At 34.0% G+C, this 15,124-nt stretch overlaps 1 protein-coding gene across 2 annotated transcripts in view; it reads left to right on the forward strand.

Annotated features, from left to right (window-relative positions):
- Nucleotides 1–15,124, forward strand: part of LOC142984835 (scavenger receptor class B member 1-like) — a 97,817-nt gene that overhangs the window by 16,129 nt on the left and 66,564 nt on the right. Inside the window, exon 1 of one of the 2 annotated variants that reach the window (XM_076132683.1) lies at nucleotides 12,728–13,306. The exons of the other annotated variant lie outside the window; for it this stretch is intronic. Coding sequence (XP_075988798.1) covers nucleotides 13,054–13,306 — 253 coding nt within the window. The 5' untranslated portion in view covers nucleotides 12,728–13,053. Of the gene's footprint in view, nucleotides 1–12,727; nucleotides 13,307–15,124 lie in introns of those variants that run through there. 2 annotated transcript variants of the gene reach the window in all.

The raw sequence follows: 15,124 nt of genomic DNA on the forward strand, positions 1-15,124 counted from the left end.
CCCTGGGTAATTAGTTATTAATATTGTTAATTAATATAACACATGTTAAGTCATGGTAAAGGATTAAACAACATTTGACACCAGCGAGCTTATCACGTATCTCAGTGGACAACTAGTGTGCGTCAAATTGATTGCCACTATTCAGTACATTACTGCTTTGACGTAACGTGTTAATTACTATAATCTAAGAGAAAACCCAATGTACAGCATAGTGGCTTTCAAATAGTTGTCACTTGAGATACGTGATAGCAACCTAGTTGAAAAGACTTACAGATTATATTAGGTCGAGGAAACAGTCTTTTCGCATTAGAGTATGTAGGAACTTGTAATAAAATCTTTTCCCTACACATAAAAGCTCGATATTTGGGTACCTCACGAGCTCACTGAAAGCAACCTAATGAACCGTGTACTCATTTGTGATTCTTGAAGCCAAAGAGATTGTATTACAAGTTCATACATACTATAATTCGAAAAGACTTTTTCCCCGACCTAGTATTACGCGGGCGACAAATATGCTAAACAATTTGATATCATTCTAGAATAAAATATTTTAATGATGTGAACTAAAATCTTTGTTTTGATGAAATCTTCGTAAGTTTTTTATTATGTTTTATTTGAGTAAACAGTTTTAACTTCTGTTATGTAATTTTAACGGTATTTGTATATAATGCTTGTCTTTGAATTAAGTTTTAGAAGAAGAAGAACGAAAAATCAAACATTAGTTTTTGATCTGAATGAAAATCGATATATTTGTCGTGACTCTCTCGTAAACGGCTGCATTGGTTTGAATGGAATTAAGAAGGTAATAGATTCTGTCCAAGAGAAGGGTACTTAACATAGGGTACTTTTTCAGCGGTGAAACCATGTACGTCTATATACATAGGTATAACTCAAAGGTGTCTGACTGACATAGTGATCTATCAACGCACAGCACAAACCACTGGACGGATCGAGCTGAAATTTGTCATGCAGGTAGATGTTATGACGTAGGCATTTGCTAAGTCAGGATTTTGATGAATACGACTCCCAAAGGGAAAAATAGTTAATGAAAGTTTATATAAAAAGGCTGTCCAAAGTCACAAACCACACGAACGAAGTCGCGGGCAAAAAAAAAAAATTTATATAAGTATGTATGTATTGAAAAATCTATATAAGTATGTATTTAGAAGTATATAAGTATGTTTATCAGTTATTTGGTCACCATAGTACAAGCTCTGCTTAGTTTGGAATCAAATGACCGTGTGTGAGTTGTCCAATGATATTTATTAAGTTAAGTAGAAAATATATGTAACTATATTGAACTTAATTACAATAGGTCAGTTTTAGAATATATGCTCTATACATTTAATAACTTAAATGACACATAATCTTAGCAGAATCCTTCAAAACCACAATAAAGTCCATTGACAATAAATATCGTTTAAGAACAAATAAAATTGTATGACTCACATGCTCCATCTCGCTCTAACATATGGTATTTTGTGTGCGAGTGAAAGAGAGGTGCGAAGTTGGGTTTCCAGAAGGCTGCAGATGTGGTTTTTACTATATTCGTAGTAATAAATGTTTATTTTATTAGAATGGAAAATTATTTGTTTACTGCAAATACAATGTAGGGTTTATGGATGTATATAAAATTAATCAAAAGCCTACTTAGAACTCGTAATGAGGTCTTGTATGACAAGATGTATGGATGTGAATGAAGACAATAGTTTTTTGAATGTAAAAAGAGACATTGTAGAAAGTTCTGGAAAAATATATGATTTCTAGTAAAAAAAGCGACAGCAAAAAAAAATTTAAAAAGCAACTGTTTTACAATAACTGAAAAAAGTAATTTATTGCGACTGCCTCGTTGAAATATCGGGTTTAAATCCCGAGTCGGGCAAAAGGCTATTCGTGTTTTCTAATTTTTATTAAAATGTTTTTTAATACTAGCCTACACTTGGATTACGTGCCCGGTATAATATGGCAAAGACTCGCTCCCTATTTATTACACGGGACTAACATTGTTAATGATAAATGTGGGTCTTTTACACGTCTGCCTACACCTTCGGATATATAACAGGCGTGGACTATTATAGAGGCGTGACTGCCTCCGTGGCGCAGTGGTTTAGGTCACCACGCTGCTACCATTGCGTCGGGAGGTCGTGGGTTCGATTCCCACACAGAGCAATTATTTGTGCGATCCAAAAATAATTGTTTCAGGCCTGGTTGTGCTTTGTGTCCGTTGTTTGTATGTTTGTAAAAGTCCCCGCGACACAAGAGCAATAATTCATAGTGCGGGAGTTGTGATTAAAAAAAATGTATGTAGGATAAACAACTGCCACTTTTATCTTTTAAAAGAATCTTTATCATAGATTCTAAAAAATATATTATTATTAATACGAGATCAAAGTTCTTCATTAAAATATGCTAATTAATTCCTAAAAACTAGTTCTCCCGACATTTTGAGCAGAATAATTAATAACCAACGATTGTCTAGTTCAAGTCCAAAGTTTATTTATCAAATTTAAGTGGACTTTGGACTTGAAATAAAGGTTAGATTGTAGTAAAAGATAAGCTATAATAAAGATAGCGGCTTAAATACAGGGTGTTAGGCAGACGATTATTTATTTATTATTATTAAAACAGTGTTTCTTACATGAAACTTATACTTATGGTCCACAAAACTGTTTGAACAGTTTGTCTGTGGACACGGTCGAGTCTCATTTAATTATAGCAGTACTTAAGATGTACATATATGTATATATTGTATAAGAGCTTTGATTATATATTATAAGTTTATGTATTATAATGTATTTATATTGTTTGTATAAGAGTAATATTATATGGTTCAGTAGCTTGTCCATACAAAATACACCAGTAGCTCGATTCTCTACTACTATCGACTACCGACAACCGACCTGTACCGCGATTCTCTACCACTATCGTCTACCGACAACCGGCTAGCTATCGACATTTGACATTTAGAATGTACTGCCAAAATATTTCTTACGACACCCGTCAGAGGCAGTCATGACAGTTCGGTTGTCGGTAGTCGATAGTAGTAGAGAATCGAGCTACTGTCATCGAGAAATTTTGTATGAAAATCTGATCAGCGCCTCTGACGGGTGTCGTAGGAGATATTTTGGCAGTACATTCTAAATGTCAAAATTTCGATACTCGACAGTACCGACTGTACAGAATCGCGCTACAGGTGGCTAACTCTAAAGAGCAACTAAATATATTATTTCATTCACATTATTTTCACTTCAAATCAGCATTCAAATATGTTGATAGTTTGTAATTGTAAGTCCAATTTTACGCGTAAGCTTGAAAGTACTCGGTTCATTTCAAATTTGGTCGTAGGGAGTAAGCCTCTTGGTCTAGACTGCTGCCATTGATACCATTCAATGTGAATTAGGACTTAACTACAGTTTCAGAGATATGATACTTTTTTTTCTTTATCTAGCCTATTTCTGTGTCCCACTGTTGAGCAAAAGTCTCTCCCCTAGACTTTATGATACTTTAAAGTCCTAAAATTCTGCTATTTTTATATCTATTTCTAGCGCATATGGCACACCATTTCAAAGGGCATGAAATTAAGAAGTATTTACTTAAATTGAAGAATATAAATAAGCTTGTTGGTAACGCAGTTGGTGGATCGAGCCCTTATATACTAACCCACCATGACCAAGCCAGTTTTTAGTCAAATATTTCCAATATCGTTTAGCGATTACGTCATTCAAAACGTTCATACAAGCATTACAATCAAAAATTGAACCACTTTTTTGGTCAACAAAAAGTGTGAAACAATCTAATCATAGTCACGAGATAAAATCTATAAACTTTAGGTCTAGACTTGTTTGTAGGCTAATATGGAGGCGCTCATAGCCAGTTGCGCTCAACGGTCAATAAACGATCTGAGAGTTAAGCAACCATTGGCGCGGTCATCCTATAGATGGGTGACCGCATAGTGGTATTTGAACTAAGCGTCGCCGTGCTTCGGAGGGCACGTAAAAAGTCGGTCCCGATTGTTGTCTAAGATAACCGTCGTTAAAACATGTCAAAGGCCTTGTGGGCGGCTTGAACAACTTTGACACTAGGTTGACCACTACCATACGATATTAGCCTATCTATCTAAGATAGGCTAATATTTGACAGTAAGCACTAAGCAGGATGTGAAATTATTATATTTAACGATTTTCTACAGCCGCGAGAGACTCTCAAGCTTGACATTTAAAATACATACATACATAAAATCAAGCCTTCTTCCCATAGGGGTAGGCAAAGACAGAGAACGCCACTTTGTACGATTGTTACAAACTTCCCTTGCTTCATTCACATACATACATGTTGTCATAATAGACCGCCGGTTACGAGTACTACGCACCTAACAGGGTAGCACGTTTTTTCTACGTATGTAAAACTAAGATCTTTTCTATGCTTTACATTATATTATAAATAAATGAAATCTATACGTAATATCAAAGTTTTTTATCCACACTACATTGTCGGAATATGTTATTATAGTTTTTCTATTTTTAATATTATGTTTCATAAATGTTTTTATCTGAAGCAAAAAATATTAAGATTTCAACTCCGGATGTGGTTTAATTGCATTGTTCAGGTCATTTTGATTCGAGAGTAAGTTTCCGAAGCTCTCAAACTATGTTTTTTTCTGTCTTATTTTATTAAGACAGACAAGCAGTGGATAAAAATATTTTACCGAAATAATATTTAAATGTCAATCGTAACTAAAGAATATAATATTTTTTGTAATTTGGTACTGTAATTCATTATTGAGGGCATGCAAAGTCCCTTACCCGCACTTGGGCAGCGTGGTGGACTCAAGGCCTAACCCCTCCCCCTCGTTTGGGAGGAGACTCTTGCCCTGCAGTGGGGCAGAAATGGGTTAAAAATTACGATGTAATACTATATTATGTTATACTGTCAACAATTTTCATCCTAAAAACGTAATTTTTGTTATTCCAGTGTTCATAGACTACAATAACTTGTTTAATAATTTTTCCCACGTATTTTTATAAATAAAATATTAAAAAATAAAGTACTAGGTACACTGTAATTGTTAATTTGTTAAATCGTAACGACTCAATTAGTATATTTCGTCTCATTAATTAATTATAAAAGATTTACTGACATATGGAGGTTGTTGACACTGGCAAGAACTATACTAGGTACTATCCACCACTATCGACTATCAACAACCGTCTAGCTATCGAAAATTTTGTATGAAAATCTAATCAGCGCCCCTAACGGACACCTTGGGTTCTAATTCTTTATTAATATTAAAAATAAATTTAACCCATTAATGTCCCACTGCTGGTCAAGTGTCTCCTCCCGTAATGAGGGAGGGGTTAAGCCTTGAGTCCACCACGCTGGCCAAGTGCGGGTTTAGGACTTTGCATGCCCTCAATAAATGTATTAAACAAATTTTAGACATGCAAGGTTTCCTCACGATGATTTCCTTCACCGTCAGAGCAATTATTTAAAATACACACATAATTATGAAAAGTCATGGGTGAGTTGCCTCGGGTTCGAACCTGCGACCACTTGCGTAGGAGGTATCAATTTAAACCACTCGGCTATCACTGCTTATTGTTTTATATTTTTTGCTAATATTTTAGTACAGTTTTAAATGTCAAAAGCTGATTACAGAGGTTAAGTCTCTATACATGTAGCCCCCGATTGTATATAAACGTTAATCAAAATATATAAAACTCTTCCGTTACTGACTGACTGATGGACAACGCACAGACAAAACTACAGAGCGTACAAACTTGAAATTTGCTATGAACATTCCTTAGCAAGTGTAGAGGAGAACTGAGAGAGGATTTTTGGAAATTCCTCCCCGAAGTTAGTAAAAAGGGGGATTTTTTTTATATGAAAACTAAAAAACACGCAGTAGCGGGCGCCTGCTAGTGTTTTATAAATTAGAAAAAGATCTTTAGGACCGAACCTGAGACTTTTCGTCCGCAGTAGGATACAGCACCGACTTTGCCACAGAGGAAAACTTCCAGTAGGCCTATTTCGCGAATTTCAAAAATTAAATTTAAAAGATATTTGGTTTTATACTTTTGCAAATTCCTATGCGCTTTGAACTTAAAATACTTCCAGAATGAAATTAAGATACGTAATAATGACGTAATTGCCGTCATATCGTGACTTCGATTCCCGCTCACATAATGTTTGCATTTTCCATTTGTAACGAAATTGAACTTTGTATGTTTGTACGTCGTATGATTCATGTTTGTTTGTTAAAACGTGTTCATGTTTATGATAATTAAGAAAGTAATATGAAACCTGTTTTGTTAATTATGGGTAAATCCTATAAAAGTTTGACGTCATAACTACTTAAATTAACGGTTAAGAGATAGTTTAAATTTCGCCAATCTCGGGAACTACTGGTCCGAATCACTTAATCTAATCATCAGTCTAGCCTTTCTTCCAACTATGTTGGAGTCGGCTTCCAGTTTCACCGGATGTAGCTGAATACCAGTGTTTTACATGGAGCGACTGCCTATCTGACCTCCACAAACAGTTACCTGGGATATAACACGATATCTCTCTAAGACTGGTTGTCAGACTTTCAAGCTTTTGGTTGCTGGTAACGACTGTCAAAAGTTTTTGAAAATTACAGTCGAGACTTCCTAACTCCGGGCAATTTCTCAATTTTTTTTAACAGAAACCACGGAAAATACTTTTTGGAACGACCAATTTAATGTTGAACCCATAAAATATAGTTAAATGTGCTCACTACATTTCTAAGTTAGTTAAAATCTTTGACAGTTCGTCATATTTGCTATTCAAATTATCAAAATGATACATTGCGAAGTATATATATAGTTATGTGATAATTCATATAATTAGCACTTTCACCGGGTTTTCGTTGTAACCTTGGTATATTACATGAGTTAGTAATAGGTGTCATTTTACGCATTCTTGCGATATAATATGGGTGTAATAAAAAAATTGGTACGATGTTGAAATAATTTAGGTTCGCGATGCTTCCTTATTAGGTTCGAATATAGACGTATTATATACCCGAAGGTATGTGAAATGGTGTCTCAAATACAGCTACGTTTCGTCAGTAACATCTTTATATATATAATTCTTCTGTAAGTGTGTATGTCACTGAACTTCTCTTAAACGACTGGACCGATTTTGATGAAATTTTTTGTGTGTGTTCAAGGGGATCTGAGAATGGTTTAGATTCACAATTTTGTCCGCTGGACAATGTTTTTTTAATAAATTTTAAAATTTATTAGACAGGACAACGTCTGTCGGGTCCGCTAGTTATTAGTATAACATCACGCCTGTTTTACTCGAAGGTGTAGTTAGAGGTGTATGAAATAATCCTACATTTCGTGCTTTACATTTTGAGTCTCATGTATTAGCGAGGAGAACCTCGTTTCCATACTCCGGGCTATTATTGAGAATAATATAATATACCATGAGAACAACGCATTATTGTTAAATAAAAAAACGCTTTTTATTTAACGCTAAAACAAATCTTAATAATTGTTGGCGCCAATAAAGCAATTTAAATATCAAAACAATTATATTTAAGCTTCCTAAAAAACAAGTTTTGCATAAAACATCTATACTTCCATATTTATATTTAATAGTATAATTACGACAGTCTCTCTGTCTATTTGTATTTAAGACTAAAATGCCGTACCGATTTTGATGAAATTTCTATTATAGCAGATACATGAAACGGCAGGGTCAATAGAAATTTTGTACGAAGATTCCTTAAAAAGTGTAGAGGAGCACTAAGAGACGATTTTTAGAAATTCCTCTCATAAGAGGGTGAAATTCAAAGCGAGCAGAGTCGCGGGCGGAAAGATAGTGAAAGACATATTTTTAAGATAAGTCCTTATACGGCTTAAATAAGGGTTTTACTATGATGTACGCAAGCGAAGTCGGGTAGGTCAATGAGTACATAATAAAGTTCCGGTTAAAATTGTCCTTAAATAACCGAATAAGGTACATATTCGAAATACCAGTAAGAAATGGTGCGTTATTATGAGTAGTCAAGGTCTCAAGTTCGATGCTCGGCGCTGAATGATTTAAAACGTGTTTTTATGTACTTTTACTTTAATATTATCTAGAAAGTTCTATAAGGTTAAGGCTTTGTTTATAGCAGACTGAATTTTAAAATTTTCCTCAAGTACACAAACAATATCTTTATATATATATAATTCTTCTGTAAGTGTGTATGTCACTGAACTTCTCTTAAACGACTGGACCGATTTTGATGAAATTTTTTTTGTGTGTTCAAGGGGATCTGAGAATGGTTTAGATTCACAAAAAAAATCGCGTCACAGTTTTCGTTGCCATACTCCTCCGTAACGGCTTGACCGATTATCATGAAATTTTGTGAGCATATTGAGTAGGTCTGAGAATCGGCCAACATCTATTTCTCGTTCCCTAAGTGACACTATTTTTTTTATTTATATGGCAAAACAATGTTTGCCGGGTCAGCTAGTATATGTATATAAAACTCTTCCGTTACTGAGTGACTTATGTACAACGCACAGCCGAAACTACTGAGCGTACAAACTTGAAATTTAGTATGAAGATTCCGATTTAGTAAGAGGATTTTTGATAATTCCTCTTCGAAGCGGGTGAACTTCCAAGCGAGCGAAGCCGCGCCTGGAAAGCTAGTATTTTCCATTTTTGTTATCGTATGGTTAGTGGTCAACCTAGTGTCAAAGTTATTCACGCCGCCCGAAGGCCTTTGACGTGGCTTAACGACTGTTATCTTAATTGACAACAATCGGGACCGACTTTTTACGTGCCTTCCAAAGCACGGAGACGCGCAGTTCAAATACCACTAGGCGGACACCCATCTATCGATTGACCGCACCAAGGTTTGCTTAACCCATAGATAGTTTACCGACCGGTGAGCGCAACTGACTATGAGCGCTTCAACTGACAGTAAGACGAGCCCTTATTCTTTGTTTTTCATATAAGGCTAAAGTATTATTTATACGGCCTGCATGCGTCAGTATTATAGAATGTTTATATACTTTGATTGAAGGTCATAGAGAAAGGAATTTGATGGCGGATTTCTTAGGGAAAAGGTTATTTTTATAATTTTTTTTGGTTCCTACTTTCACTATGTAGTAAAGCCATTTATGCCTTAGCCGATGTTCAGCTAAGGATTCAGTAAAAAGCTAAACAACTGTACAGGATTTTGTTTATAGTGTCGCGTGTGTACTATACACAGGGACACTCTCTATTCCTTCACTCTCATAGTCCGGTGGGACGGATAACCGACACGACCAGTGAGAGGTCAGGCACACGAGTCTTTACGTGCTCTCCGAGACACGCAGGTCTGTGACCTCAACTTCCTAGCTCCAGGCAGTCACTGAGAATTTCTTCAGAGAAAAACTTCGAAACAACTTATTTGATCCAACTCGGGATTTGAACCTGAAACCTCTACGCAGCAGTCGCATGATCTAGCGCTGCCAGCGCTGCAGAGCGAACGGCAATTTTTATTCGATATTGAAATTGAATCTACAACTTTCCGATGCAATAATAGCAGTGAGCACCTTAACCATTGCGCCACGAAAGCCCTTTTCTTCATAAAACTTTTATTTCTTTTGTCGTATTCTTATTGGTTATAACTTTACCAACTTAACATAACATAGTTTGCAGTAAATATACTTAAGCACCATGCTTAAATTGGATGTATTTAATTACTATAACTTTACTATTATTATAGTTATTTAAAGGGCACATTATCATAGCCAGTTTTTCTCACCGGTGGGTAAACGATCAATGAGTAAGTAATGACATTACATAGATGTAGGTGCAGTGTTTGAGCTCAGCGTCTCCGTGATACATAGGGCACGTAAATTGTCATGAGAGTTAAAAAATAAACTGTTATTGAAGGGAATGTTTAGTATTGTTAAGTCTACTTGGCCAGCGTGGTGGTCAGAACTTGACTTATCACCAAATTCCGGGATGAAACTCTTGCCTGAGCGCAGTGCAGTAGCCACCCTACCCTTTTCGCACCCTTGCCGCAGTCATTTTATAGATGGGTGACCGCATACGCATATTTGAACCAAGTGTCTCCGTGCTTCGGAGGGCACCTCAAAAATCGGTCCATCGGTTCTTCTAAGATAACAGTTGTTAAGCCATGTCAAAGACCTTTCAACAACTTTGACACTAGGTTGACCACTAACCATACGATAAAAAGTTGCAGGTTTCATTTAGTTACTTTATAACGTAATGTATATTGATTTTGAACCATAGACCCATATAATACACAATGGCAATTCACATACATACCTCCGTAGCATAGTTAAGGTGGTCGCCACGCCACTACCAGTGTATCGCGTTGGGAGGTCGTGGGTTCGATTCCCACACGTGACAATTTATGTGCGATCCACAAATAATTGTTATAGGCCTGGTTGTACTTTGTGTCCGTTGTTTGTATGTTTGTAAAAGTCGCGACACAAGAGCAATTTTTAGTGAGGGTGTTGTTTTTTTTTAATAAAGAAAAAGAACAACTACTAGGTATAAAAACTCCTTATATGTATGTATATTATGCCTTCAACGCACAAACGGTATAAATAATGTATGCCAACGTCATGATCATACGTAGATAACTCATTTACAATATGACTCAATAAAATATAGGAAAGAGTGGTCCCGGAGGCCTTTGTAGTATTTAATTTCATTGAAAATATACCTTTTTATGTTTATTAATACTCGTTCAATCGCGCGGGTTCTCTCGCGTACAGAATTTCATTACCTATCCCATAAGAAACTATGATTAAAAAGACGCCTTTTCAGAGGGTCATAAAACTATACCTACCTTAAATTTTATCGAAATTAGTGCGGCGGTTTTGCCTACATCATTATTATCTAACAAGAATAGGTTCTTAGTCTTACTAACTAGTCTTAATTCTAATTAAGACTGTAATAGAATACATTGCTGTTGAAACCTCGCAATGCTTAAAAGAACTTTAAAATAGTTCTTTACTTTACAAAATCCTTTTTGTTTCTTTTGAAAGACAACCCCCGCACGAATAATTGCTCTTGTGTCACTGGGACTTTTACAAACATACAAACAACGGACACAAAGTACAATCAGACCCGAAACAACTATTTGTGGGTCGCCCAAATATTTGTGGGAATCGAACCCAAACCTCTGGACGCAGCGGCATGGTAACATTAACCACTGCGCCGTGGAGGCTAGTGTGGTGGACTTAAGGTTTAAACTCTATCTCATTCCGGGAAAATATCCTTGCCCAGCAGTGGGACACTGGCTTAATTTTTATTAAATTTATTTTGATAGTATGGAATCATTCCAAAAATGTTCGACAATTCACTGGGAATTTAGGTAACGCGGATGACTAAAAAAGCACTTAGTGTTGCATTATAAATAGATTAATATTTCAAATAGGATGTATGTATGTATGTTATGACGTGCACCCTAAATGGGTAAATCATTTTTGGTGTAATTAAAACCGGAAAGTAATAATATAGTTATAGTTTATTAACGGATGTACATGTTTTTTTAATCTTTATTAATAGAAGTACGAGCAGTGACTTTTCCAAGTTACTTGTGTATTAGAAATAATTATCACTTGTTCCAACGGTGAAGGAAAACATTGTGATGCAACCTTACATGCCTGAGAGTTCTTTAAAACAGTTCTTGAAGGTATGCAAAGTCCCCAACCCGTACGTGGCCAGCGTGGTGGACTCAAGGCCTAACCTCCCACGTCACGGGAGGAGACCCTTGCCCAGCAGTGGGACATTAATGGGTTTTTATTTATTTTGATTGTGGTAGAAATAAGTGTCCCACAGTTACTGTTGGGCAAAGATCTCAACTGAAATGAGGGAATGGTAAGTTAAGAACGACTGAACCGATTTGGCTGCAAAGTGCGATATCCCTGACAAACTAAATTTATTTTTTACCCCTAAAAAATTCCCATGGAAAAGTACAAAATCCCATTTTACCCCGGAAATCCTTGAAAAATTCAAAGGGAAATTCTTTAACGTCACGCCGCAAGCAATAACTAGTATATATTATTATTTACTTCTTAGTAAACATAATCTTACTATTACATAACAGAAACATGAGTCATACATATAAGTCAATCAATACGGTTTATTTTTTCGTATATTTTTTTAAATTTTAAACCACTTTGATTATGAGTATTGAAAAAAGGTGCAATATACTCCCTTACAAGAAAGACAAATTCTTGTCCTATTTATTTGGAAAAGGGAATGTGCCTATTTTTTGGGATACACTGTAACCTAATTTTGAATTATATTTAAAAAAATTCTGAGTCATAAATAGTTGTAATACAAAAACTAATTTTGGCCTTCCCTGTACTACAACCCTTTGAATAAGGGAACGAACCTATATTTGTAGAGACACATAGCCTAATTTTGAAAAATACTTTTAGATTTACGAAAAAATAAACTGAAAATTAACTTTATTAAATAATATTTATATGCCTCTAATTTGGCGAAAATTGCAAAAAAATATAGCTTAGTTAAGTTACTTTTGGACCCCCGAGGCAATCGAGATTTAAATCGAGTTATTGTTATATACTTAATCTTAATCCATAATTGGCCTACGACCCACAATGCCCACCAGTATTGTAACAAAAGAGGAGTATTTATTAAAAAAAAACTGGTTTTCCTACGTCACCGCAGCGCGTAGCTTGCGAAATTTATATATAAGAGCACGGCGGTCCGCGAATCTCATTAGATACATACGACGTAAGGTGCAGTCAACATTGCAATCCATGCCTATCTTTATTTCTTAGCGCGCGCTTTTCAAATCAACGTAATCGGAAACACACTTTATTATAAAAAAAAAATCGAAAAAACAAAAGTGTAAACAAGAACGAATTGGGATGTGACAATCTGTGGATGGATTCTAAATTCAAATGTTTTTAGTGTTGTTGATGACGATTAACTCGAATCATATGTGTCATTGATATTTTAATTAAATCGTGTTTTAAAACAATATTAAGAATCGATTACTAGAAACATCTATTTAGTGTGGACGTGTTTTCTGTTAAAATGAAGGACTTAGTGCAAATTTGGAATAGTGTAGCGAATAGGAGATATTCTTCAGTAAATACAAGTGAACTGAAAGATTTGCCGCAAGGAATAAGGAGATCGGAGATCGAGAATTTTGAAGCAAATTTTGTAGAATGTGAAGCTTTGAATAGTAAATTTAATGATGATTTGGAATTTAACAACAAAAAGGACGCGATTATCAATCGATTGTTCGAGAGAAGACGGAAAGGACAAATTGGGAGGCAGCCTAAATGTAAGTCGATATTTTTTACTGAAATTAATTTTAATACGAATTCACGATTTTTAGGTAGCTGTTATAGTGTTAGCTATTAATTTGATGTGTAAAATAGTGTTTTTCAGTTTATTTAGCCGTTAAAGTATTCGTGATTTATTTATTTTTAAAAAGAGTGTTGATTTTGATACAACATTTTTTTGACAATATAAAAAATTGTTTTATGTATTTGAGAAATAATAGTTTATTCAGTTATACAATAAAATAAAGGCAAAATTGCACAAAAATAAAGATAAATATTATAATGTTCTAATGAGATTAAATGTTTTACAAAACATAATTTAGATAATCTTAAACACAGTTTCTGGTGATATTTAAAAATTCCCCGTAAAATATATTATCAAAGAATTTTGAAACAATAATCTTCTTATTCAAATATTTCGATTTCGGAAGACAGTTTTGTTTAAAATTATATGACGAAACGAATTCGCAATTTAGAAGGCTCGAAATGTGAATAACTAATATCATTACGAAACTAATTAACTAACTATTTCACGGTTCAAGTGAAATATAATTAAACAAATTTACGCAAATTGATGTCAAATTATTTAAATTAAGGGCGAAATTTTATTTGCTAATGGCAACCCAGATGTGCATAGATAAAAATAATATTTTTCATAATTTGAACATATTTGCGTTATATACTAGCAGCCTGTCCCGGGTTCGCATGGATAGATATTTATTATTTTCTTACAATTAAACTAGCCTATAGTAATCAATGATAATGTTTAACGGTAAAAGGATTTTTAAAATCCGTTGAATACTTTTGATCCAAATACAGATATAAATACATATCTTTTCTATTTATAACATTACTATGCTACTATTTATCCCACAGATTCCATTCCCATGGGAATTTAGATCCCACCGACCCCACACAAACCTTATCCCGAAATTTACAAACATACAAAAAATATCCAATTAAGTTTATTGTTAAAAATAATTGCGCGTACATACATTCCGGTGATTCATTTTTATTTATTTGTTTAAATATTATAAATTAAGTTACGTAAAATTCTTTGTTTTTAATGGCTTTTAATGATATTTTAATTACTATGATTGTTATCGTTGAGTTGTGACAGTTTCATGTAATTATACTCTAAGGTACTATTAACTTTTGACACTTATTACTTCGCAAACTGTTTTAATAATGTTAAAAGAATAATAGAGTGGTTATAAACAGTTATTATAGAGTTTAAGAACAATATTCTTGATATAGAATACTTATAGAAATTTTGAAAGATACCTAGGTGGTAGCTTAAATAGGTATTTTTTTATTGGGGATGAAAAACAATTTATATTTAGGTAAAGGTAAAATGAAATATAATAATAATGCTAAAAAATACTTAAAATTGTTTCTAAAAAAGAGGATTTGACACGCTGATAATTCTCAAATAAATATATAATGCAAAACATAAGGTAATTTTGACAGAGGTTATTTAAGTAATTTAAAAAATATTAAAAATATAAATAAAGTATAATTCTGTAATAATTATCATTAAACTTTGTAATTACTATTATTATTTCTAAACAAAATCTGTCTTTTGCATTGAAATAAAGAAATCGTGTACAGTTTATTGATTGAACAAAGAAAATATAAAAACAGGATATTTTTCAAGTTTTTTAAAAGATGTAGATTATTTTAATTTAGGTATTTGATCTGTATAAAATGTCTAGTTTTAGTTTCCGTCTTATAAGTGTCCTTTAAAAGTAATATTTTGGAAAAAACTTGATAGTTCAAGGACATATTTTGGATTTTTGAACAATCTTTCGATATTT

The sequence above is a fragment of the Anticarsia gemmatalis genome, chromosome 28, assembly GCF_050436995.1.
Source record: "Anticarsia gemmatalis isolate Benzon Research Colony breed Stoneville strain chromosome 28, ilAntGemm2 primary, whole genome shotgun sequence".
In the NCBI taxonomy this organism is placed as follows: Eukaryota; Metazoa; Arthropoda; class Insecta; order Lepidoptera; family Erebidae; genus Anticarsia; species Anticarsia gemmatalis.